The 25762-nt window shown below is 39.3% G+C and overlaps 1 protein-coding gene across 4 annotated transcripts in view; it reads right to left on the bottom strand.

Moving 5' to 3' along the window:
- The window catches only part of OGDH (oxoglutarate dehydrogenase), an 88939-nt gene that overhangs the window by 16322 nt on the left and 46855 nt on the right, over positions 1–25762 (bottom strand). For 3 of the 4 annotated variants that reach the window (XM_063448537.1, XM_063448538.1, XM_063448539.1), the window contains exons 4-5: positions 24493–24595; positions 2987–3102 (exon numbers count right to left, since the gene is read on the bottom strand). In XM_063448537.1, coding sequence (XP_063304607.1) covers positions 2987–3102; positions 24493–24595 — 219 coding nt within the window. Of the gene's footprint in view, positions 1–2986; positions 3103–24492; positions 24596–24886; positions 24981–25762 lie in introns of all 4 variants that reach the window. The other variant, XM_063448540.1, reaches the window with a different exon arrangement.

Here is a 25762-nt window from a genome sequence, read left to right as displayed (position 1 = left end):
CTATTACTGATTATATCTCTCCTCTATGTTGGAAGGACTATACCATATTTTTATTGTGGCTTTCAGATCGCTATATATCTCAAAATGCTTCAAGAATAATTTTTTATATCCTACAGATTATGGAGTGATTTAAGCGATCTGCCCCTACTGATAGATTTAGATATTTTAACTATTTTCCAATTTTTTAGTTTAAAGATCAATAGGGGATTGTATGCTATGATGTATTAGTAGATACATACTTTTCTTGCTTGTATATGGTTGTGATTTGAAATTTATGAACAGTGTTTTCTTTCAGAATGGTTTTTAAGATATCCATTAGATGTATTTTATTTTCGGTTTCTCTCTTTTTATACTATGACTATTTGTTTAGCATCTATTTTTATGAATATATAGAAGTAATATGATATTGCAGGACAATCCCACAAGAACATTAAACGATAAGAGGTGGAACCTGAGACTTTCGTTGGGGTATAATGAGGAGCTGAGTGGGATGACTCACTACATGTTTGAGAAAGCCCAGAGAGATGGGGCGAAACGCGTAGCACGTTGAACACAGAAGTGAACATATGGACGCAGTGAAGTCGGAGATTAGTTGATTGTTTGCGGGAAAGAGAGAGAGCACACTGACTGCATACCAACGAACCAGAAACTTTGCTACTATAACACTGAGTCGGACTTAATAGTTCTTTTATTGTTTTTATCCACTAATAAAGCGTTGGATCTTTTGTTCAGCTGGTGGTGAGTCTACTATGTGGATCCAACGTACACAAGGGCTTGATCCTCCCTATGCCTTATAGTCTGGAGTGGTACTTCAACCACTCCACGTTTGTGAGTTTGTTTTGGGCTAAACTCTATTCATACCCCTATATTTTATTACATTGCTGTACTATGTCTCTCTTTTGGTTTTAGATGTCATGCATGTCAAAAATGCGGGCTGCATGCGGCCCACAACTGATATGTTTGTGGCCCGTGGCGAGAGAGCGCTGAGTGCACCCTGCCCAGCAGCCCCAATAGAACCCAGATATGAAATCCACCCAGCTCTCCCAAAAGGTAGGGAGGCTGGGTGGATTTAAATAAAAATTAAACCGAATGTGTTTGTGCATGGGTATCCGTGTTCATGGCTGTCTGTGTGTGTGTGTGTGTGTGTGTGTGTCTGGCTGTGTGTGTGCGTGTATGTGTATGTATGTCTGGCTGTTTGAGTGATTGAGTCTGTGTATGTCAGTCTGTGTCTGTGAGGGAGCCTGTGTGTCTGAGTGATTGTGTGTTTCTGTGAGCGAGTGAGTGTTACGGAGTCTGTCAGTGTGTGTTGGAGTGATTCTGTGTGAATGCCAGTGTGTGAGGGTTTCAAGGAGTAACGGGAGGATCTGCTTTTTTAAAGGTGCAGATGGGGCCATTGCTTGTTGGCTAATTTTTAATTTATTTTTTAAACAGGGGCAGGGGTTTAGTAGATGTGGGGGCTGGGATTTAGTAGACATGGAGGGGGGAGAGGAGGGAGACAGATTTAGTGGATGAAGGTGGGCTGAGATTTAGTAGACTAGGGGGAACTGGGATTTAGTAGATATGGGACAGGGGATTTAGTAGAGGGAATTGCTGTTTTTTTTATATACTGTACTTTTCAAAATAAACCAACGTTTCTATGAAAATTTAAGTTTTTGTTTTTTTTTGCGGCCCACATAAACGTAAACATTGTTTATTTGGCCCTTGCTAGCCTTTGAGTTTGACATGCTTGTTCTATATCATTAAGAAGAACATTGCAAAGTTTGTGCAAGTATACTCTATATGGTTTTGATTCACTGCTTCACAGTGTTATTTGTAACATGCACGTTTTTATTACATAGTTACATAGCTGAAAAGAGACTTGCGTCCATCAAGTTCAGCCTTCCTTACAGATGTTTTTGCTGTTGATCCAAAAGAAGGCAAAAAATCTAGTCTGGAGCGCTTCCAATTTTGCAACAATCTAGGAAAAAATTCCTTCTTGACCCCAAAATAGCAGTCAGATGTCTCCTTAGATCAAGCAGCTATTTCCCAACTAATTAGAAATGATATCCCTGTATGTGATGTTTCAGGAAGTATTTATCCAATTGCAGTTTAAACATCTGTATGGATAAAACCACCTCTTCAGGCAGAGAATTCCATATGCTTATTGCTCTTACTGTAAAAAAAAAAAAAACACTTTCTTTGCCTTCAATGAAATCGCCTTTCTTCCAGCCTAAATGTGTGACCTAGTGTCCTATGTATAGCCCTGTTTATGAAAAGATTTCCAGATAATGGTTTGTACTGACCCCGAATATATTTGTATAATGCTATCATTTCCGTTTTGAGGCGCCATTTTTCCCAGACTAAAGAGATTTACATTTTTTAACCTTTCTTCAATTTTGTAGCTCGTCTCTGCACTTTTTCTAGTGCCATGATATCCTTCTTTAGAACAGGTGCCCAAAATTGCACAGCATATTCAAGGTGTGGTCTTACCAGCGATTTATATAGACGCAAAATTATATTATCATCCTGAGAATTTATGCCCCTATTTATACATGACAAAACCTTACTGACCTTAGCAACTGCAGATTGACATTGCATATTATACCTTTGTACATATATATTTTACAATCCACGGTGGCACTGTATTTTAAATTTGGTTGCGCACCCATAATATGGATTTGTTATTGTTGGGGAATTTTTATATCAGAACTCTATAGGTTTCTGCAAGTGATTTTATTTGACACTGATTTTGGTGTAGATACTTGCACTTTAACATTGTGCTTGCACCACTTTTATTCTTTTTATGCTTATAGCACTGTTGGCATACTTATGCAATGTATGATCATATCGTTAACTAAATCCCCATTATTATCTTATTTTTTAATACTTTGTGGGCCTGAACATTAGCTTGAAGTGGAGTGCCCTCAATTTAGTTTCTTGTATCTACTGGTCACCAGCACGCACGTCTAGGAGTGTGAAGCCTTTGGTTCTTTGTATCAATTCTTACCTCAAGCCTTCTGATGATCTCTCGAAGGGGCAGAGCAGTTTCATTTCCTCCAATGAATGTGGTGGTTGGTAGGCGGAACACTTTGTCCAAGTCAGATTCTTCAAGTCCGTAGAATCCTGAAGTGAGTGGCCAGTGGTCAGAGAAAGGCGGATGCAACGTTTTAGGAGGAATGTGGGGCAGCCAGCCAAGCAGAATTTAACAGACAAAAGCAAGTACATTATGAGTGTGAAATACCACAAGACAGAACACGTGATGGAAGATGTAGATTTAAAAAAACAAAAAACAAAAAAAAAAACATGTTAATGAAGGTATAGCCAGTGATTGAAGACACAATCACCAAAATGTAGGATAGATGGCAACCAGAAGTATATGATGAACAGAAATAAGCATGAACCACAGAAAAAATATAAACATGGAAAACATAAAAAGAGGAGTTTATGAAAGCAACACGTTGAGTTTTAGGGCATAATGTGTTAGTTGTAGAGATGAGAACACATAAGGTAAACAGATATGATATAGCAGAAAAAAAAAATAGAAATATGAGGGGACAAGCAAGTAGAAAAGATACATTAGTTCTACAGTTTGGTAAAGTAGTTCTACATTTTTCCACCTAGAAATCCTGGGATCCTAAGGTAGAAACTAAACATTATCTCTTACATTCTAGTAGCCTTTTATTCAAGATAAAGTACACACTGTAAGAAAAGAACATCTCTGTCTTCACTATACAGCTCTAAGTTAGTTATACCTCCATGAATTAGGCATTTTAATAAACAGATAGAAGGCCATTATATTATATTATATATTTATAAATATATACATACACACACACAGTGAGAGAAAAAAAAGTATTTGATGATCCCCTGCTGATTTTGAACGTTTGTTTATTGACAAAAATGATCAGCCTATAATTTTAATGCTAGGTGTATTTTAAGTCAGAGACAGAATGACAAAAAAAAAAAAAAAAAAATCCAGAAAAATGCATGTCAAAAAAGTAATACATTGATTTACATGTCAACGAGGGAAAATAGGTATATGATTCCCTATCAGCAAGATTTCTGGCTCCCAGATGTCTTATACAGGTAACGAGCTGAGATTAGGAGCACTCTCTTAAAGGGAGTGCTCCTAATCTCATCTTGTTACCTGTATAAAAAAGACACCTGTCCACAAAAGCAATCAGATTCAAAACTCTCCACCATGGCCGAGACCATAAAGCTGTCCAAGGAAGTCAGAGACAAGGTTGTAGACCTACACAAGGCTGGAATGGGCTACAAGACCACCGCCAAGCAGCTTGGTGAGAAGGTGACAACAGCTGGTGCGATTATTTGCAAATGGAAGAAACACAAAATAACTGTCGGTCTCCCTTGGTCTGGTGCTCCATGCAAGATCTCACTTCGTGGAGTTTCAATGATCATGAGAACGGTCAGGAATCAGCCCAGAACTACACGGTAGGATCTTGTTAATGATCTCAAGGAAGCTGGGACCAGTCACCAAGAAAACAATTGGTAACACACTATGCCGTGAAGAACTGAAATCCTGGGGCGCCCGCAAGGTCCCCCTGCTCAAGAAAGCTCATGTACAGGCCTGTCTGAAGGCTTCCAATAAACATCTGAATGATTCAGAGGAGAACTGGGTGAGTGTTGTGGTCAGACGAAACGAAAATCTAGCTCTTTGGCATCAACAACTCGCCCAGTTTGGAGGAGGAGGAATTCTGCCTATGACCCCAAGAACACCATCCCCATCGTCACACATGGGAGGTGGAAACATTATGCTTTGGGGGTGTTTTCCTGCTAAGGGGACAAGACAACTGCACCGCATCAAACTGATGATGGACAGGGCCATGTATCATCAAATCTTGGGCGAGAACCTACTTCCTTCAGCCAGGGCATTGAAAATGGGTCATGGATGGTCATTTCAGGATGAAAATGACCCAAACCACACAGCCAAGGAAACAAATGAGTTGCTCAAGAAGAAGCACATTAAGGTCCTGGAGTGGCCTAGCCAGTCTCCAGACCTTAATCCCATAGAAAATCTGTGGCGGGAGCTGTTTGTTCGAGTTGCAAAACATCACCCTCGAAAACTTAATGACTTTGAGAGGATCTGCGAAGAGGAGTGGGACAAAATCCCTCCTGGGATGTGTGCAAACTACAAGATACATCTGACCTCTGTGATTGCCAACAAGGGTTTTGCCACCAAGTACTAAGTCGAAGAGGTCAAATACCTTTTTTACTAATTGCCATGCAAATCAATTTATAACTTTTTTGACATGCGTTTTTCTGGATTTATTTTTTGTCCTGTCTCTCACTGTTAAAACACACCTACTATTAAAATTATAGACTGGTCATTTCTTTGTCAGTGGGCAAACGTTCAATACTTATCTACCTCACTGTATATATACACACACACACGTGTATATATACATAGATACATCCTCCCCCTCCCCCCAAAAGAGTTGTGGTGGGGGAAAAAGTGTGGATGAAAACCCCTACCCAGAATCCCTTGAAGTAGTGAGAGCACTGTTAAAGTGAGATTTCTGTGGGAAAAGCAAGTCTTGTGACTTGACTGGTGTGTGTATTTGTGTTTAGCAATGTATTAATTATACATACATACACACACACACACACACAAAATCTCTTCTCACCAACTACTGACATATGTTGCATATCACCCCATAGTTAACCCACGAGTAGTTCTTCTGTCCAGATCTCCTTAATATTAAACCAAAGCCATGATTGTACATTTTAAACATTTTCTAAGCTCAATATATTGCATTCAAGTTTATTGATATAATTTTGGAATACCTTCCAAAATATCAAATGGACAAAGAGGGACACTAAGTTTAAGGGTGTGAGTGGGTTGTGTGGTCTGGAGCAGGGCTGTTCTGAAGAATTTTAGTTGACTTACTAATAACAATTCATGGATTCTAAAAGGTAATTTAGAACAGGAACAATGTATCTTTTTACACAGACTGATTTCTAAACACATTTATTGGGGTTAAAAAGACTCATTACTCAGAGTATTATTGTTGTGGAGCAGTTATACACTCCGACAGACCAACAATGTGGAGGAACATTAAGATAGAAAAGGAGAACAAGGAAATGTGGGTCCAAAACAGCACCTCATAAAATGGGACACTTTGGAGGTATATTAGAACACACCTATTTCACTTTAGGAAAAATAGCCATATAAAGAGGAGGCCAATGAGGCTTTAACAGTATTAGTAAATGGGCTGATAAATTTGCTTTTACATTGTTGATTTGGTTTTTCATGGGTTAAAAGAGATTGCATATTGTAGGGTTATAGCAGCTATCATTATAATATAAAAATGTATATAGATATATATATATATATATATATAGATATATATATATATACACACACACACACACACACACACACACACACACACACATACATACATACACACACCATAAAATATATCTACTAAACAGTATTTTTGCACAATTGCACTTTGGGTATGATAAATTTGTTTTATGACACATACTTACAATGTAGAAATTAAGGTTTCTAGAAGTTAAAAAGAGACAGCTATAATATTCTACTATAGATACAAAGTGAGGCAGAAAGTAGTAACATTTAAAGCTGCTGCCTTCTCCAACATCTGAAAGTTGGTCAAGTCCTGATTGAACAGTTAAAGGGACTTTATTCACCAAAACAACTTTAGCTTAATTAAGCAGTTTTGGTGTATAGAACATGCCCCTGCAGCCTCACTGCTCAATCATCTGCCATTTAGGAGTTATATCACTTTGTTTATGAACCCTAGTCACATCTCCCTGCATGTGACTTGCACAGCCTTCCTAAACACTTCCTGTAAAGAGTCATCTAAAGTTTATCCTTCCTTTATTGCAAGTTCTGTTTAATTTAGATTTTCTTATCCCCTGCTATGGTAATAGCATGCTAGACCCTGCAAGAGCCTCCTGTATATGATTATAGTTAATTTTACAGAGAAAGAGATACAATTGTTCAAGGTAAATTACATCTGTTTGAAAGTGAAACCTGTTTTTTTTCATTCAGGCTGTGTCAGAGTCAGGAGAGGTGTGACAAGGGCTGCATAAACAGAAAAGGTGATTTAACTCCTAAATGGCAGTGAAACCTGAGAAGCATGATCTATACACTAAAAATGCTTCATTAAGCTAAAGTTGTTTAGGTGACTATAGTGTTCCTTTAAACTGTATTTTAAGCCAGCATTTATAATCTTAACAGAACCAAAAGAGTTTTAAAGGGACACCCTAAAAACCTTTAACTTGCTGACATGCTTCGGGGGTTAGCTACATGTCCCCCATGTCCCAATAAATCTGCACTTTTACAAATTAATTTGGGTACACCCCTTGCTAGTCAAGCTATTAGCCAGGAGGACTTTCTGGTTCACTCCAAATGAGCAATTTTTAAAGTGCTTATATATTGAAGCATTAATATGTAGTCTGTTAAAGGAACACTCCAACAGTTAAAACCGTTAACACTGGAGTGTTCTTTTAAGATTGCTACACCCATCTTGGGACATCACTAGACAATGTCACCTAGAAATTAACTTCTATAATAGGATATCAAATGTGATTTAATATTCTATTGATTTATATAAAATAAGCCAATATTTTTGTTACTTATAAAGAAACAATATTTATTCTTTTCTCACCTAAATACGGTTAAACACTAGTTGACAAAATATCCTGTTTGCTGCTGAAATGTTCTAAGAAAGGAGAATTTGACAGCATAGCACCAGCAAGAAGGCGGCAGACTGGCCTGATAACCGGTATTGTGCTTTTAAAATTAATCTAAAACAAATTGCTAGTATTTTCAGACTCGCTATTTGAGACCTGTCTAATGGAACACAGTGACAGATTATTAATTACGTGCATTTATCTGAAGTATCCTGAACAGAGAAACTGTGCAGTAAAGACTTTGCACCTATTGTACCTTGCTCTACCAGGGCTTTTGATAAACTTCCCATAAATAAGAGATACCAGAACATTGCATTCTAAGCATGTTCCTGGAAATAGGATTCCTGTGTATGAAGCAAAATCGACGGGCACGAAAACATTTTGTGAAAAATTATATGAAACCTGAAATACATACTCCAGGAATAGGCGACCCTTGGGCACAATAAAGGTTCTTGTGCTTGAGCAACACAGCTGTAGAGATGTTCATCATGTACAAACCTTGAAAAGGACAGATCTTGTTTTTGTTTTTTACATTAAAAAGGAAGCGGTTAACCAATGCAATATGCCTGCTGGTTCCATTGGTTTCCAAGGTAACAATTCCTGGTACGGTCATGGGGAAAAAGTACACCCTCTTTGAATTCTATGGTTTTACATATCAGGACATAATAATCATCTGTTTCCCTAGCAGGTCTTAAAATTAGGTAAATACAACCTTAGATGAACAACACCACAACATGATATATTACACTGTGACCACCTCTTTAAAAGCCAAAGTTTTAGCAGTTTGCGGATGTGGACAAATCAGGTGTGTGTGAACACAATGCAAAAAAGGAAAGACATCAGCAATGATCTTAGAGAAGCAATTGTTGCTGCCCATCAAACTGGGAAGTGTGTCAGTTTTATTTGGAACTTTAATTAATAGAATTTGCATTATTTTTTTTTTTTGAGGCAGGGGTACTTCTCCATTAAAAAAAAATTAAATAAAAAAAGATTGAGAAACACTGCTTTAGACCAGGGCTGGACAAATCCCAGGTGCCTTGTCGCCGTGGCGACTAAGAGTTTAGCCTGGGATTGGTCGGCTCAATCAGTCTCTCCTCCTCCTGCAGGTGAATTGCAAGCTGAAAGGGCAGCATACAAACACTGCCTGCGTGCCGCCTGCATTCCTCAGAGCCCGCCCACACACCTTGCCCATGTTCCTCAGAAGCAACACACACGCCCACATTGCTCAAAGCCGGCCTCCAGCCCACCCCTATTTTGTGTGTGTGTGTGTGTGTGTGTGTATATATATATATATATATATGTCTGTATGTGTATTTGTCTGAGTGCATCAATAATAAATACTTTGACTGTCTGTGTCAGTGTATAGGTCTGTCAGTGTCTGTTTGGGTCACCCGCCCCTTCTGATCGCATGGGAATGGTGATCTTACTCACTTTTTTCAAACGCTGTGCAGGTCTCGCTGCAGCTGGCCTGCCTCCATAGCGGAGATTATCAATTACCAATTAGTATCTCCTCGTCGAGATGCAATAAATCAATGCTGAATATAGGTGCTACACATTGTGCAGTACTAAGATAGGAGACACTTTAGTGGCCGTTTGAGTGACGACCACTGAGGTATTGCTAGGCAGCAATTCTCTGAAAAGGCAGAGTTTAAATTGAAAGGCCTGCAGGGACAGGCTTTAGACGCCAGAGCCACTACATTAAGCTGTAGTAGTTCTGGCGACTATAGTGACACTTTAAGAATTGTATTTTTGTTGTTGGGGAAAAAAAACTGGATCCTAACTTTTTTAGCTGGCTCCTAGATTGAAAGCAAATTTGTTCAAAAAAACATTTTATACATTAACTCTTACTTTTGCTCACATTCCTATGTCAGTGGAGAACAATGTAGTAATTGTGACTCATATCAAAAGTCTGCAATCTCTGACATTTGCCCTGTTTCTCAGAACCAGAAAAAAGTAGCCATAACCATATGGAATTACTTTTTAGAATATCAGTTCTGATATCAACACTTGGATTTCCTAGTTAAAACTGTAGAGCGCGGAGTGGACTACTGTGACAACATAAATACATATGTAATCGCACAATATTATATAAATTTCTAATCTTTACAGGTCATGTTTGGTCAGACCGAATATGTTTCATTACTTAATAAAATTAAACTGGTTCTGTCAGAGGCAGTGACTTTCTTTTTATCCTCCTATGTTCCCTCACTGTCTTGGGTGATTTGTTTGCTCTAGGTCCCCCCCTAGATACCTGAATTTTCTTCAACGTTGAATCTTTATTCCAGTTGCAGCCATCTTCTAACATTCGGCAATTACATTGGGTCTCTACCTTTGCCCGTTTCTGCGCATGCTCAGTCCATCCTGTATATCTAGTAGTAACAGGGTGGGTTGAGCACTCACAGACTTGCAATATTTTTCGCTGGGTGACGTTGAGGACAGATGAGCATTATGAGTAAATGTAACTAAACAAAGGAAGTCAAGCTTGCCTTAAGCTCCACCCTTAGTCAAGTTTTGTCAAGCAGAGGAAAACTACACAAAGTAGAAGAGATTAAAAAAAAAAAAAAAAAAAAAAAAAATTGACAGACAATAAGAATCAGTTGAGGAAAAGCAAGTTAAATGTGACAGAACCACTTGAATAAATCCTTTTCCATATTTGTGTAATGCCCTCGTGTATGAAGTTTTCAGCATTTAAAACACATCTATTGTTTGTTAAAATCTGTTTTAAAATGTAATAACATTTTGTTTATCAACCTTTTCTGTTCACCTCCAAAATGGGTTTCAGAACCATCATAGGGACTTGTTGCTCCCAATTATGTCTGGTGCACAAACAGGAAGCATCTCTTAAAGGACCACTATAGTGCCAGGAAAACATACTCGTTTTTCTGGCACTATAGTGCCCTGAGGGTGCCCCCACCCTCAGGGTCCCCCTCCCGCCCGGCTGGATGGAGAGGAAGGGGTTAAACTTACCTTTCTCCAGCACCGGGCAGGGAGCTCTCCTTCTCCCGGCCTCCTCTTCGGCTGAATGCGCGGCAAGAGCCGTGCATGCGCACTTTAGCCAGTCTCATAGGAAAGCATTTATAATGCTTTCCTATAGACGCTGGCGTCTTCTCACTGTGATTTTCACAGTGAGAAGCACGCAAGCGCCTCTAGCGGCTGTCAATAAGACAGCCACTAGAGGCTGGATTAACCCAAATATAAACTATATATATATATATATATATATATATATATATATATATATATATATATATATATATATATATATATATATATATATATAATCTTGCACTCCATATAGTGGAAATACTTGCCCGGTGCTCCAATTTAAGATTTAACTTTTAATAATTAGTAAAATAAAAGAATCGACGTTTCAGTCTGCCATTTGCAGACTTTCATCAGGAGGTCCTGATGAAAGTCTGCAAATGGCAGACTGAAACGTCGATTCTTTTATTTTACTAATTATTAAAAGTTAAATCTTAAATTGGAGTCCTGGGAGTGCTATCATTTTCTATCTATATATATATATATATATATATATATATATATATATACTCTGAAACTGCTATGTTTATAGAAAAAAAGGGGTTAACCCTAGCAGGACCAGGCACCCAGACCACTTCATTAAGCTGAAGTGGTCTGGGTGCCAATAGTGGTCCTTTAAGAAGAGGTTTACACAATGCCCTTCTCAACTTATGATACTCTAGTAAAACATGTAGTTCGGTTGCACTATTTTGGTAACAGAGAATTAGTAAGTATAAACCGTTATCCACAAGAATCTACAATATCCACTTTCTACAAAGTCAACTTAAGAAATGCTATAGAGAAAAATAAAACATATGTTTTCATTTTCTCTAATTTCTATATAGCATTTTAAAACCGGTATCAATACTACCTTGCCACTATTCTTTGGAAAGTGCCCTCAACCACCAGGATAGTGTTACTACTTATTTTTGGCATTTATAAAGCGCCAACATATTTCATAGGACTTTACAATATTATAAAAAGGGAGAAATTTGACAATAAATGAGACAATCACAAAATGTTACAATATGTTGTTGTGGACCCTACTCAAACAAGCTTAGCGTCTAGAGCAGGGATGGGCAATTTTCGGCCCTCCAGATGTTATGGACTACATCTCCCTTAAGGATTTGCTAGCATTATGGCCCTAAGAGGATTATGGGAGATGTAGTCCAAACATCTGGAGGGCCGAAGATTACCCACCCCTGGTCTAGAGGATATCCATCACTAACCTGCTATCCCAGCCCCTATGGATTTATGGGCAAACTAATAAATCACTAATGCCTCTCGGCACCAGGAAAAAAAAAAAAAGTGAAAACCCCCACCTTCCCCCCCAAAATGTTTATTCCTCAAGACATCTATACAACCTCACAGTTTGCTTTTATTCTAGCCTTTTGCACTCCACTTCTATTCCTACATCTTACATAAGAGGATAATTGACATATACAGCCAACAAAAGGGTACACACTGTATTTAGGCTAAATAATAGTATAAATAAATAATTGGCACAATTAATTTGTAAATTTACAAAAACCCATTCACAAATTGATCCACCCACCCCTTCTTCTAATACAAGATTTCTCAACTGTTGGCTATTCCTCGAAAGCCCCTTATTATGACAATTTCCATTCTTTAACATTAAAACCACATGAAGGTATGAAGTAGTTTATCTAAGGGATTTTTATATGTGTTTTAATCACTAGTGGTATGGCTTGTTGAGGATATAAAACACAGGGCGGGAACGAAAAAATTAAGATGGGGTTGTTAGATTAGGATGTGTTTCCCTACCTCCCACTGTGAGAACACGAAGCCGATCCAGGAATGCTGGTAGGTTTGGGTGGGGGTAGGAGGAGAGGTGGCAGCACAGAGTTTGGGGTGAAAGGAGGAAGGGTGCAGCATGAGGGAAACAAAAAGGAATTTTTAAGTACAAAACATCAACAGCACAAGCAGGAGAACAATAAAAGGTGCAAACATAATTTGCAAAAATAGAGGAAGCAGTGAGGCTCACAATGGCTTTTCACACACTGCCACAACTCTGTAGTAGAATATGCTTACTGAATATTCATATGTTCCATACAAAAAACACAGCTGTCTTGCGATCAGCATTGAGCGCCTTAAAAATAAAATCTGAATAAACTTTTCAAAAAACAAAACATTTTTGTATTTAATTGTTTACTTTTTGGAGGGTTTGCAAACACAGGCCTCAATTTAATACTATTGCTTAGGCTTTTAAAATGATTTAATATTTTTAGATAAACTTTAAAATGATTTATTATTTAAATATTCTGCAGACTATTTGAATTTTGTAGTTAAATGTTTTCATTTGTTATATTTTCAATTGGAATTAAAAAAAAATATTTTAATATTCTGAAAAAAAAATATTTTAACAGTTTATCCAAATTATGAAATCATTGCACCCACCAATATTAAAACTGAGGTCATAGTTTGCAAAAACTCCCAACAAGAAGGTGGGGGGAAAAAACAAACAAAAACCCTCATAAGAATATTTGTCAGATCCGTCCTTCGGTTAATTGCGCAGAATAAGGTCACATACTAGGAGAAACAAAAAGATTACAAATGAGCCATATCATCAAATATTAGCTCAACAGTAGACTCCACTCAGCCCCTTCGCTCCAGCAAAAGTGGCGTTAGTAGGTTACCACTACCTCTAAGTCATGTAGAAAAATGTGCTTGTCAGTGCATTATAGCAAGAGAATTAGATTCTCTCTCTCTAACCGGGATGGGGAATGACTAAGACACATAGTTTCTACAAATCAGAAAGGGTGCTATGTACCAACATTGAAAATGTGGACCTAATATTCAGAAATACAAGTCAATCTTCTATCAGAAATATATATATATTTTTTTCAATAAAAGCTTTTCATAAAACATAGTTGTAATTGAAACTGTGATGACATTTTCAGAGACCTTTCCTAAAACCACACACCCCACTTACAAGCTTCATAAATAAAGGATAAAGCAATTTAGTTTATAAGAGTATGCATTTCACAGTATTTAGTCAAGTTGATCAGCACATATTTTTCTTTTTATACATGTTGCGTAATAATTGCGGATATTAGTGCTTACATATGTTCCTGGGTTTATAGCCCTTCATGGAGTAGTGTTAGCCCTTATGTCTGTTCGTTGTAGTTAGGGTCACAAGTATGTACCATTGGTGAGGCTACTTATTGCTATGTGTAAGTGCACTAGTTTGTGGTGTTCATGAGTAGTCAAGGGTAGTCTACCAGTGGTTTGATACGAGGCGTTATCACCCTTTATGTGCTGGTCGGCTGTGGTGGAGCGTTAGTGTGAGGTCACGGCTGTTACCACGATAGTAGAAACGCCCCTAACCTAGGGGGTCTACGAGGGGGGGGGGGGGGGGGGGAGGGAGCTTGTTTCGAGCTTTCCTGTGTTAGTGAGGTGTTGTGTGATTGTCACCGAATGTGTGTACCATGTGGATGAAGAACAAAGGTTGTAACGGTTATAACAAAATAACAAAACAGCTATACTAAAAGAATAACAGTTCTGTATGCAGGTACAGGGCTGCCATCAGAAATTTTGGGGCCCCTGACAAAGCACAAGGTCTGGGCCCCCCCGACCCCTCCCTCCCGGGCCCGCCCACGCCCTACCTAGTCCGCTGACAATGATGCGGGACTGAATGTGGTGTGTATAGTGGAAGTGAATTAGAATGTGTGTAATGGATGTAGTGTTTGTGTGTATTAGATACTGTTTGTGCAGTGAATGCAGAGTGTGTTAGTGTAGCGGATGCAGTGTGTATAGTGAACGCAGAGTGTGTTTGAGTAGTGGATGTAGTGTGTGTACAGTGATGTAGTGTGTGTTTGTGTAGTGGATGTAGTGTTTGTATGTACTAGATGAAATGTGTTTAGTGGATGCAGTGTCTGTAGTTGATGTAGTGTGTGTATTAGACGCAGTGTCTGTGTATAGTGAATGCAGAGTGTTTGAATTTGTGGTGGATGTAGTGTGTGTACTGTGAATACAGGATGTTTGTGTAGTGGATGATGTGTGTACAGTTAATGCAGAGTGTGTGTCAGCATAGTGAATCCAGGGTGTGTGCATAGTTTAGTGAATGCAGAGTGTGTGTTAGTGTGTAGTAAATGCAGAGTGTGTCAGTGTAATAAATGTAGTGTGTGTGTTAGTGCAGTGAATGCAGAGTGTTTGTAAATGTGTAGTGAATGCAGAGTGTGTGTTAATGTGTAGTGAATGCAGAGTGTGTGTTAATGTGTAGTGAATGCAGAGTGTGTGTTAATGTGTAGTGAATGCAGAGGGTGTGTTAGTGTGTAGTGAATGCAGAGGGTGTGTTAGTGTGTAGTGAATGCAGAGGGTGTGTTAGTGTAGTGAATGCAGAGTGTTAATGTGTAGTGAATGCAGAGAGTGTTTGAGTAGTGGATGTAGTGTGTGTACAGTGATGTAGTGTGTGTTTGTGTAGTGGATGTAGTGTTTGTATGTACTAGATGAAATGTGTTTAGTGGATGCAGTGTCTGTAGTGGATGTAGTGTGTGTATTAGACACAGTGTCTGTGTATAGTGAATGCAGAATGTTTCAATTTGTGGTGGATGTAGTGTGTGTACTGTGAATACAGGATGTTTGTGTAGTGGATGCTGTGTGTACAGTTGATGCAGAGTGTATGCTAGTGTAGTGAATGCAGAGTGTGTGTCAGTATAGTGAATCCAGAGTGTGTGCATAGTTTAGTGAATGCAGAGTGTGTGTTAGTGTGTAATAAATGCAGAGTGTGTGTTAGGGTGTAGTGAATGCAGAGTGTGTCAGTGTAATGAATGTAGTGTGTGTGTAAATTTGTAGTGAATGCAGAGTGTGTGTTAATGTGTAGTGAATGCAGAGTGTGTGTTAATGTGTAGTGAATGCAGAGAGTGTCTTAGTGTAGTGAATGCAGAGAGCGTGTTAATGTGTAGTGAATGCAGAGAGCGTGTTAATGTGTAGTGAATGCAGAGAGTGTGTTAATGTGTAGTGAATGCAGAGAGTGTGTTAATGTGTAGTGAATGCAGAGAGTGTGTTAATGTGTAGTGAATGCAGAGAGTGTGTTAGTGTGTAGCGGATGCAGAGAGTGGGTTAGTGTGTAGCGGATGCAGAGTCTGTGTTAGTGTAGTGAATGCAGAGTGTGTTAGTGTGTAGCGGATGCAGAGTGTGTGTTAGTGTAGTGAATGCAGAGTGTGTTAGTGTGTAGCGGATGCAGAGTGTGTGTTAGTGTAGTGAATGCAGAGTGTGGTAATGTGTAGCGAATGCAGAGTGTGTGTCAGTATAGTGGATGCAGTGAGTGTGTTAGTGTGTAGTGTATGCAGAGTGCATGTTGTATTAGTGAATGCAGTGTGTGTATTGTATTAGTGTATGCATTGTGTGTGTTAGTGTATGCCGTGTGTGTTGTATTAGTGTATGCAGTGTGTGTGTTTGTGTATGCAATGTGTGTGTTTGTGTATGCAGTGTGTGTTGTATTAGTGTATGCAGTGTGTGTGTGTTGTGTCAGTGTATGCAGTGTGTGTGTGTTGTGTCAGTGTATGCGGTGTGTGTGTGTTGTGTTAGTGTATGCAGTGTGTGTTGTGTTAGTGTATGCAGTGTGTGTTGTGCCAGTGTATGCCGAGTGTGTGTTGTGTTAGTGTATGCAGTGTGTGTTGTGTTGGTATATGCAGTGTGTGTGTTGTGTCAGTGTATGTAGTGTGTGTTGTGTTAGTGTATGTAGTGTGTGTGTTGTGTTAGTGTATGTAGTGTGTGTGTGTTGTGTCAGTGTATGTAGTGTGTGTGTGTGTTGTGTTAGTGTATGTAGTGTGTGTGTGTGTTGTGTCAGTGTATGTAGTGTGTGTGTGTGTTGTGTCAGTGTATGTAGTGTGTGTGTGTGTTGTGTCAGTGTATGTAGTGTGTGTGTGTTTTGTGTCAGTATATGTAGTGTGTGTGTTGTGTCAGTGTATGTAGTGTGTGTGTGTGTGTGTTGTGTCAGTGTATGCAGTGTGTGTGTTTTGTCAGTGTATGTAGTGTGTGTGTTGTGTCAGTGTATGTAGTGTGTGTGTTGTGTCAGTGTATGTAGTGTGTGTGTTGTGTCAGTGTATGTAGTGTGTGTGTTGTGTCAGTGTATGTAGTGTGTGTGTGTTGTGTCAGTGTATGTAGTGTGTGTGTGTGTGTTGTGTCAGTGTATGTAGTGTGTGTGTGTAAATGTCCAATGAGGAGGGGGAGGGGGGGCATTTTAACATTATTTAAAAAAAAAATTTAATTTAATTAATTCAATTGTTTCTCCCCCCTCCCTGCTTACCTGTGTCTAGGGAGGGGGGAGATTCCATCCCCGGTGGTCCGGTGGCATGGTGGGGCCCCCCGGCTTCCTGTTACCGCAGAGGGGGCCCAGGCAGCACACAGCTTCGCCTCTTCTCTCCTCCAATAACTCTCGCAAGACCCGCGGAGCGTTGCCATGGTGACCGGGTCTCGCGAGAGTTATTAGCAGGGAGGAGAAGAGAAGAAGCTGTGTGCTGCCTGGGCCCCCTCTGCGGTAACAGGGAGCCCTCGGCTGCACACATAGATAGCGATATTCGCTATCTATGTGTGCAGAGAGGGAAAGTGGGGCCCAGGACTGCCAGAGCAGTCCGGGCCCCCCAGGGCCGCCGGGCCCATGACAACTGTCACGGTTGTCACCCCCTGATGGCGGCCCTGTGCAGGTATAATAGAGTCCGGTTTTCATTAAGCAGTTTTGATGTATGGATCAACCCCCTGCATAGTTCCCTACCATTTTGGAGTTAAATCACTTTGTTTATGCCCCGGCCACACCTTCCCTGGCTAAGGCACACACTTTCTGAAAAGGAAGAAAGATTATTTTTTATTTTATAGCTTTCCATATTGCAGTGTGTTTAGTTTAGGATTTCTCATCTCCGGCTTTGTTAACATTTAACAAGCTAAAGGAATCCTGCGTGTATTGGTATATATCTAAACATCACTTGCAAAAGCTGCAGATTGGTGGTCTGCAGTCTTTGCAAGTACTGCTCTTTTCCTGCCCATGTCACATGACCACTAAATACAGGTTTGGTTATATTTTTATACCTTTATGTAATCCAGCAAGACTTTACAAAACAGGTTATGGAAAATGGCTATTTCTCCCCTCTAGTTGTTGTCAGTATACCCAGCACAGAGAACTGTAATGACAAAGCAGTTCAGTGCTAGGTAACACTGTGGAATGTAGGTGTCTTATGTCAGTCAGCAATGACAATTAGCATCTGCTCCCTGATTTCAAGATAGGTATGTTTCCTACCATTCTCATTTCTTCTCCAGGGTAAGTAGTAAAACTGTCTGCTAAGCGGTTTAACAAATTACCTGGATCTGCCTTGCTCCACTTAAAGTCTGAAGGAGACCCAGAAGCTCCTGCATTAGGCTTCGGTTAGCTCTCCTGATCTAAGCCATGCAGCGCATGGCCGACAAACTGGCTTAGAGTCATCTGACTGCTCTCAGCCAATTAACTAAGCCCTGTATCACCAGGCTAGCTTAGACAAAACATTGTCTAACAGTTTGAATACTTACTCTGGGAAGCTGCCATAACACTCCTGGCATAACTACTATAGCACACTAAAAGAATAGTGCAAGCACCATAACTATTATAAAGGAGCACTCTAGGCACTAAAACCGTTTTATCTAACTGAATTGGTTATCGTGCCTGCAGTCCCCGGCACTGTATCTCCATTGAGTGTTTAACCATTTTTGATAAATTTAACATTGATGAGCTTCCCTGGCTTCCCAAAGCCCTGCTCGCACTGGAGTTGTGGCTAAAGCAGATATTACACACCAATTCATAACAGCAATTGCATGGTTATTGGCTGAATGCAGTCAGCTGACACCCTCAGTCAATCATGGCTTTTTAGGCTAATGCTTCCTCGTTAGTCCAAACATCACATAGGGGATAGGTTGGTAGGGGCTCTTGTTTAGCATTAAAAAACAGAAGGACAGCACTTGGGGACTGCAGACACTATAACTACTTAAATTTAATGAAGCAGTTATGGTGCCTATGGTGTCCTTTTAAAGCACCAGTCACCAAGCAGTATATCAGGATATCAAGATATCCACATAAGTAGTAAAACAAGTACCGTATATACAAGAGTATAAGCAGAGTCTTTCAGCACATTTTTTTGTGCTGAAAAAGCCCCCTCGGCTTATACTCGAGTGAGGGTCTGTATTATGGCAACTTACATTGCCATAGTACAGACCAGGACCACTGGGCTCATGACAAGCCCGGCAGAAGCGCTTACCTTCCCAGCAGCTCCCTTCAGCTCCCCTGTCTAAATCTCACGAGTCCCGTGGCTGTCAGAGCGTTGCCACGCAGACCGCGAGATTTACACAGGGGAGCTGAAGGTAAGGTAAGCGCTTCTGCGGGCCCCCACTGCACAGTCCATGCCACCGGACCACCAGGGATTGACATATCCCCCCCCCCCCCCCCGTCCCTGGCCAAGTATGAAGCAGGGACTTAACTTTTTTTTTTTTAAGTTAAACATTTAAATAAAAATGCCCTCCCCCACCCAGTTTACACAAACTACACAAACACACACACACACTGCATTCATTATACAAACACACACTACACAAACACACTGCATTCATTATACAAACACACACTACACAAACACACTGCATTCATTATACAAACACACACTACACAAATTATATACACACACACTACATTCATTATATACACACACACTACACAAACACACTGCATTCATTATATACACACACTACACAAACACACTGCATTCATTATACAAACACACACTATACAAATTATATACACACACACTACACAAACACACTGCATTCATTATATACACACACACTACACAAACACACTGCATTCATTATATACACACACACTACACAAACACACTGCATTCATTATATACACACACACTACATTATATACACACACACTACACAAACACACTGCATTCATTATATACACACACTACACAAACACACTGCATTCATTATACAAACACACACTATACAAATTATATACACACACACTACACAAACACACTGCATTCATTATATACACACACACTACACAAACACACTGCATTCATTATATACACACACACTACACAAACACACTGCATTCATTATATACACACACACTACACAAACACACTGCATTCATTATATACACACACACTACATTCATTATATACACACACACTACATTCATTATATACACACACACTACATTCATTATATACACACACACTACACAAACACACTGCATTCATTATACAAACACACACTATACAAATTATATACACACACACACTACATTCATTATACACACACACACACACACACACACACTACACAAACACACACTCCATTCATTATATACACACACTAAATATTCAAAAACATTTAACCTACTGATGCCTCAATTAATGTAATTTTATTGCTATTTTATTTTGAAATTTACCAGTAGCTGCTGAATTTCCCACCCTAAGTTTATACTCAAATCAATAAGTTTTCCCAGTTTTTTGGGGTAAAATGAAGTGCCTCTGCTTATATTCGGGTCTGCTTATACTCGAATATATACGGTAAGTCATCAAATTATTTTGCTGTAATGTAATTCACAACACCTCAGAAGATTTTTGGAGTAGTACAGAAGTAATTCATAAACTAGAATGATTTATTGACGTCATAACAGATAAAGGGTTTTTAGAATGGTGCACTGAATCTGCAAACTTGTTCTTTCTAGACGAATGCTTACCAGCATTGATTTACAAAATACCTGCTGCTTTTGAACTGAAAAATAAATGTTCATAATCAGCAACACTGTGTGATTGCAAGCAGTTTTATGCCCACTTTTAACAGCTACACTACACACAAGCTTTATCATTACTTTTTAAAATACAATAAATCCCAAAGAGATTAACCCTAATTTAGGGATGTAGAATTCCTACAACCTGACGTCTGTCTTTGTGCCAGGCAGGTAGTTCTTGTCTTTAATGGCTCTACTGCTGGCAAACAGGGCTGCTGTAAGGGAGCAAGAAATTAGTGGAACATAAAGCTTGTGGTCTGCACCTCCAGTGAACGCAGAGCACAGTAATCACTCCCTTGCGATGAGAGAGCAGTGGTCAGGATTCCTACTATGGAGTGCTGGACCTTGAGGAAGTGCTTACTATGGTATGCACCAGCAGGTGCAGGCCACATGGACACCCACTCGACCACTGGAACATTTTAATAATCTCCCTCAGTCACTACAGAATATCGGTTCCGCCAATTATTAGTGCCAATATTCTGCATATTCCTGATTATCGTATCGGTCTTGTAATTTACCTATATTACAAATAACTTATTCACCTCTCCCATTCACACCGCACATTGTCTTCCACCTCTTTGAAATAGCCAATAAGGCACCACGTTGTGATCGCATGTCACCCCCTTTGTGGGTCCCTGCATGGGAAACTCAGCTGAAGTCAGGGAGGTGAAACACTGAATAATCTACTGTAATGTACTGAGCTGGCTGATGGAGTGATAGGAGTGTGATTGCTGACAACTCAGTGATCCCAGCATGTACAAACTGTTTGAGAGTTTTTTTTTACTTTGATTGCTGTCAGTATGTGCAGTTAATGCCATTTGTGTAAAAATAGTGTTACTTTTTTAAAACATTAAATATACAGAATATTTTCACTGGTTATCTGCAAACTGTCCTAAAACACAACAGATAATCTGTATCGGCATGATTTTGATATCTGGTGATCCCTAATTTTACACACAACCCTGGTCCCAGGGGACCACAAGGGAATTTTTACTCCCCTTACCCCCACCCAATCAAACCACCAATTTAAGGACTTATACATTCTTTAGCCCCCTTTCTTGCAAAAAAACAAGCAGACGAGGGGAAATACAGCACACATACATTACACACAGTGAGCAAGCATGACATACACACCACCTAGCCAAACGTCTCACAAGCTGCAGATAAACATCACATCACCACAAACTACTCACAGCCATTACACAGTCTTACATGCACGTGCACACACACACACACACACACACACAACGGGGGGGAGCTTAGTGAATAACCCTCAATGTCTCACCAACTTCACAAATTATATCTGAATGGAAACGGTGGTAACTATTGCCGTGTTAAAGATTTTTTTCCCAATCAGCCTTTTCTTGTCTCAGTATTCATTTGGATTTAATTTACGTAAATTTGTAATTTAGTGCATAATCCTAGGTCCAATGTTTTGGCCACAATCTGAAATTATTGGCAAATAGATGGCCATGACAGAAAAGCATATTGGGCTATCACTTTAGTCCCAATTTCAAGAAGTTTATATAAAAAAGTTTTTTTAAATTAAAAATTATTTCCACACCACCAAGAATGATTAAGCAATAGATCAGGGGTGCCAAACTCCTTTCTTCTGGAGGGCCAAATTATCTAATGAAATAGGATATAACATTTATTTATACATACACATGCAAACAAGAAACAAAGCAGGCACAAAGAACAACTTTATATAATGGCCTAAATGTAGTTTATTACGTTCTTGGTGTTTAACTGTGTGTCAGTTCATAAAGTCCAGCATTCAAACATAAATACATGCATACACGGACACAGATGTGTACGCATTCAGATACCAAGGCACACACAGACTGAGGTACACATATGCACTGACACACACAAGTAAAAGTTAACACATCTTTAGCCACTCTCCTGTTTCCTTACATTTTGGGTGGGGGATGGTGGCTTCCCTGAGATCCAGTGGGAGCTGGATGGTCAAGCCTGATAAGAGTCTAAGGTTCCCTCTTCCTCCCATGTGTATACATGTGTGCCTGCTCCTGCCTCCCTGAAGACCTATCAGCAAACTTGGAGGAAGCAATCTGAACTCACTTATTCTCAGCAGGCCACATGGGGAAACTAACAAGGTTACATGGGTCTGTTCTGGTTTTATATTCAAGTCTCCTGATCCAAGAGCACTCCAACGGCCACATTTGTGGACTAAAACTTTATCCTTGACACCTTTTCCTTTGTGCATTCAAGTTGGTGCTTATGTAGTATCTCTATAGTATAAATGTACTATCTTGAATGCACTAAGGCAAAGGTGATAGGGGTGCAGTTTGAACTGGAACATCTAGCCTAAGACTGACAAAGGCTTTGTTTTTCACAGTGACCCCAGCAACAGATGAAAATTTCATGAAAGTCCTGCTGCAGCACGTTTGTGAAAATAAAAAATATTACTGATTAATGTGTTAGGTCTACAAGATATACTTGACTGGTGTGCTAGGTCCAACACTAGGGCAGATCTGAATGAGCTAAGGTGTAGAAACAATAACGCAAGTCATGAATACACAGGATGCCTTTTTTTTTTTTTTTTTTTAAAGGAATAAGTAGACTAGTATTAGAATATAAAATAGTTTAACTCAAACCACAAAAATAGTAGAATATGTCACACTAGGATGACAGAGTAAAAATTTTTACCAAACGTCATGACTAAACCTACCATGCCACAAAAAAATAAATGTATTCAATATCTTAAAAGGACGTGCCAGTCTCAAATGTGGAGGAAAAAAAGAACTATAAAGAAATAAAAGTCTGATTCAGGTACAATACACGGTTTACTCTATAAAATGTGCAAGTGAAATTGTCAGATTTTGTATATATTAAAGGATCACTATAGTGTCAGGAAAACAAACCTGTTTTCCTGACACTATAGTGCCCTAAGGGTGTACCCACCCTCAGGGTCCCTCTCCCTTGCAGATGCGCCTCTAGTGGCTGTCAGGAAGACAGCCACTAGAGGTTGGATTAACCCTATGTAAACATAGCAGTTTCTCTATGTTTACATCTCAAGGGTTAAAACCTGAGGGACCTAGCACCTAGACCACTTCATTGAGCTGAAATGGTCTGTGTGACTATAGTGTCCCTTTAAATATTATTCTCACCCAAACTTTGCAATCTGGGTTGTGCATTAATATCTGTGCTCAAATCACTGGCTACACAAGAGGTATTATGGAGGCTGCACTAGACAGCTTCAAGGGCATGGAGCTAACGCCTTAAAACATTAACCTATAACTTTGTCAGCAATTTGTCGAATATAAAATGTTTTGATCTATAAAATAATAGCACGTCAATGACACAGGAAAATTGTATTTAAAAAAATATAAATAAATATTGGTATACTGATATATATATCTCCCACAATACACACACACATAAAAAAAGAAAAACCCCATGACACATTATTTAACATTGAAATCCAATTTTATTCATGCTCACACCACATGCTTTAACCCCAGCCAAGCACAATAAATGCACCAGTCTTCCAGTGCGCACGCATAAATTGTGTATGCCTGGCCTGCATGTTTCATGCACACAGTACATGGTTAATGTTGGTTACACAGTGCACTATACTAGGTTAGCAGTGTTGGCATTAGAGAAGCAGGAGCATCACAATCTCCACAATCTATTCTACAGAGGTCAAACTAACAGCTTATGCGCTAGGTAAGTATCCCTTCTTACAGGTACTTTTTCTCACAATGACATACACTGAGGGCCATACTCAGCACATTATTATATAGAGAAAATGTAATGTCTCCGGTTAAAGAGAACTGCAATATAGGGATCCATCAGTAAGCCTGGTTATTTAAAACATTAAAAGCTAAATAATAACTTCATTGAGTTTCTTGTTTCTTTACGGGCTTAATTATGACTCATAGCTGTTAGTTGTGATCTCACTACTAATGGTCTAGCGAGCAGGGAAAGACAAACATGGGGGTGAGAGGGAGGCGCGGAAGCAGTGGCCACACTAGCAATTTCTTAGCCCTCACCGAGTTTGTCTGAGGATGTGACAATGTCAGCTGGCACACAGGAGTCCAGATCTGCATCCAGAATGCCAAGTGGATCTAGCTGAGCAACATGGTGCCCGCGGATCTACATAAGGGAGAGTGTCCAAGGTGGAGGGGTGGAGGTAGAGGTAAAAAATATTGGGTGTAGTAGGAAATAGAGGGGGGGGGGGGGGAGAGAAAAAAGGAGGAAAATAAAAAAAAAACAAAAAAAGACGCAGGTATAGAAAAGTAGAAACAGAGAAAGACATAGTTTGGGAAAGTATAAATGCAAAGAATGGGTGGTGGAAGTAGATGGGGGGGTGGATAAGGATAAGAAAGGAGAAAGAAAAATCAAAGAAAATTAAGGTTACAACAAGTTTGGTGCACACATTCTCACCGATATTTGGAGAACCAACAGTTATTGGAGCCTCATCAAAATTAACAGAACTAATCCCGAGTGGGTCAAGCTTTGCAATGTGGTGACCCCTCACCTGAAAGCAATGACACAAACTGGTTAAATGACATGCCCCACACAAGATAGAGAAGGGATTAATGGAACATAAACAAACATATTTCTGAAGAAAATTAAAAAACAATACATATTTTTACAACATCTCAGGGCATTTTATATCTCTCTATAGATGGGCAAATTTGCACTGCATACGTGTATAACCTTGTTGGTAGATTTGCCAATAGCCAGTAAGTTTATACATGTGTATTCCACCGTTTAGAAGTGAAAATGTACAAATAGAAATACACAAGCCCTTATCCAGCTTTCGAAAACATGTATCTATACGAAGTATGTATGGCCATTTACAGATGTAAATAGGGATTTATAAATGTACATGCCACAATTGACCTGCTTGTGCTGATCCTGTGTGGAGAACTGTAGCTTGTGACAGAATCACTGTAATGTGCTACATAGGTTTATAGAGCACTTTTAAAGGGATACTCTAAGCACCAAAACAACTTTAGCTTGATGAAGCAATTTGTTGTATAGCACATGCTCCTGCAGTCTCACTTCTGCTTAAAAGTTCTCAGCTCCTAATCTATTCATTTAACTTTTGCTTTGTTAATTAAGGTTTATTCACAAACAGGTGGCTCCTGCAGGCTATCAACAGAGCAGAAGTAATTAAAAATTAAATACACTTTACAATAAGGAAAGTAAAAGAAATAGATCTCTCTTTACAGGAAATGTGTAGAGAAGTAATGTGAGTCTCACATAGGATTGTATAAACAATGTGATTTAAAGAGTTAAACCAAGCCCCATGTC

Source organism: Pelobates fuscus, chromosome 3, assembly GCF_036172605.1.
Source record: "Pelobates fuscus isolate aPelFus1 chromosome 3, aPelFus1.pri, whole genome shotgun sequence".
Taxonomy (NCBI): Eukaryota; Metazoa; Chordata; class Amphibia; order Anura; family Pelobatidae; genus Pelobates; species Pelobates fuscus.
Note: the sequence above shows the minus strand (reverse complement) of the source record. Positions and strands in the feature narration are given on the sequence as shown.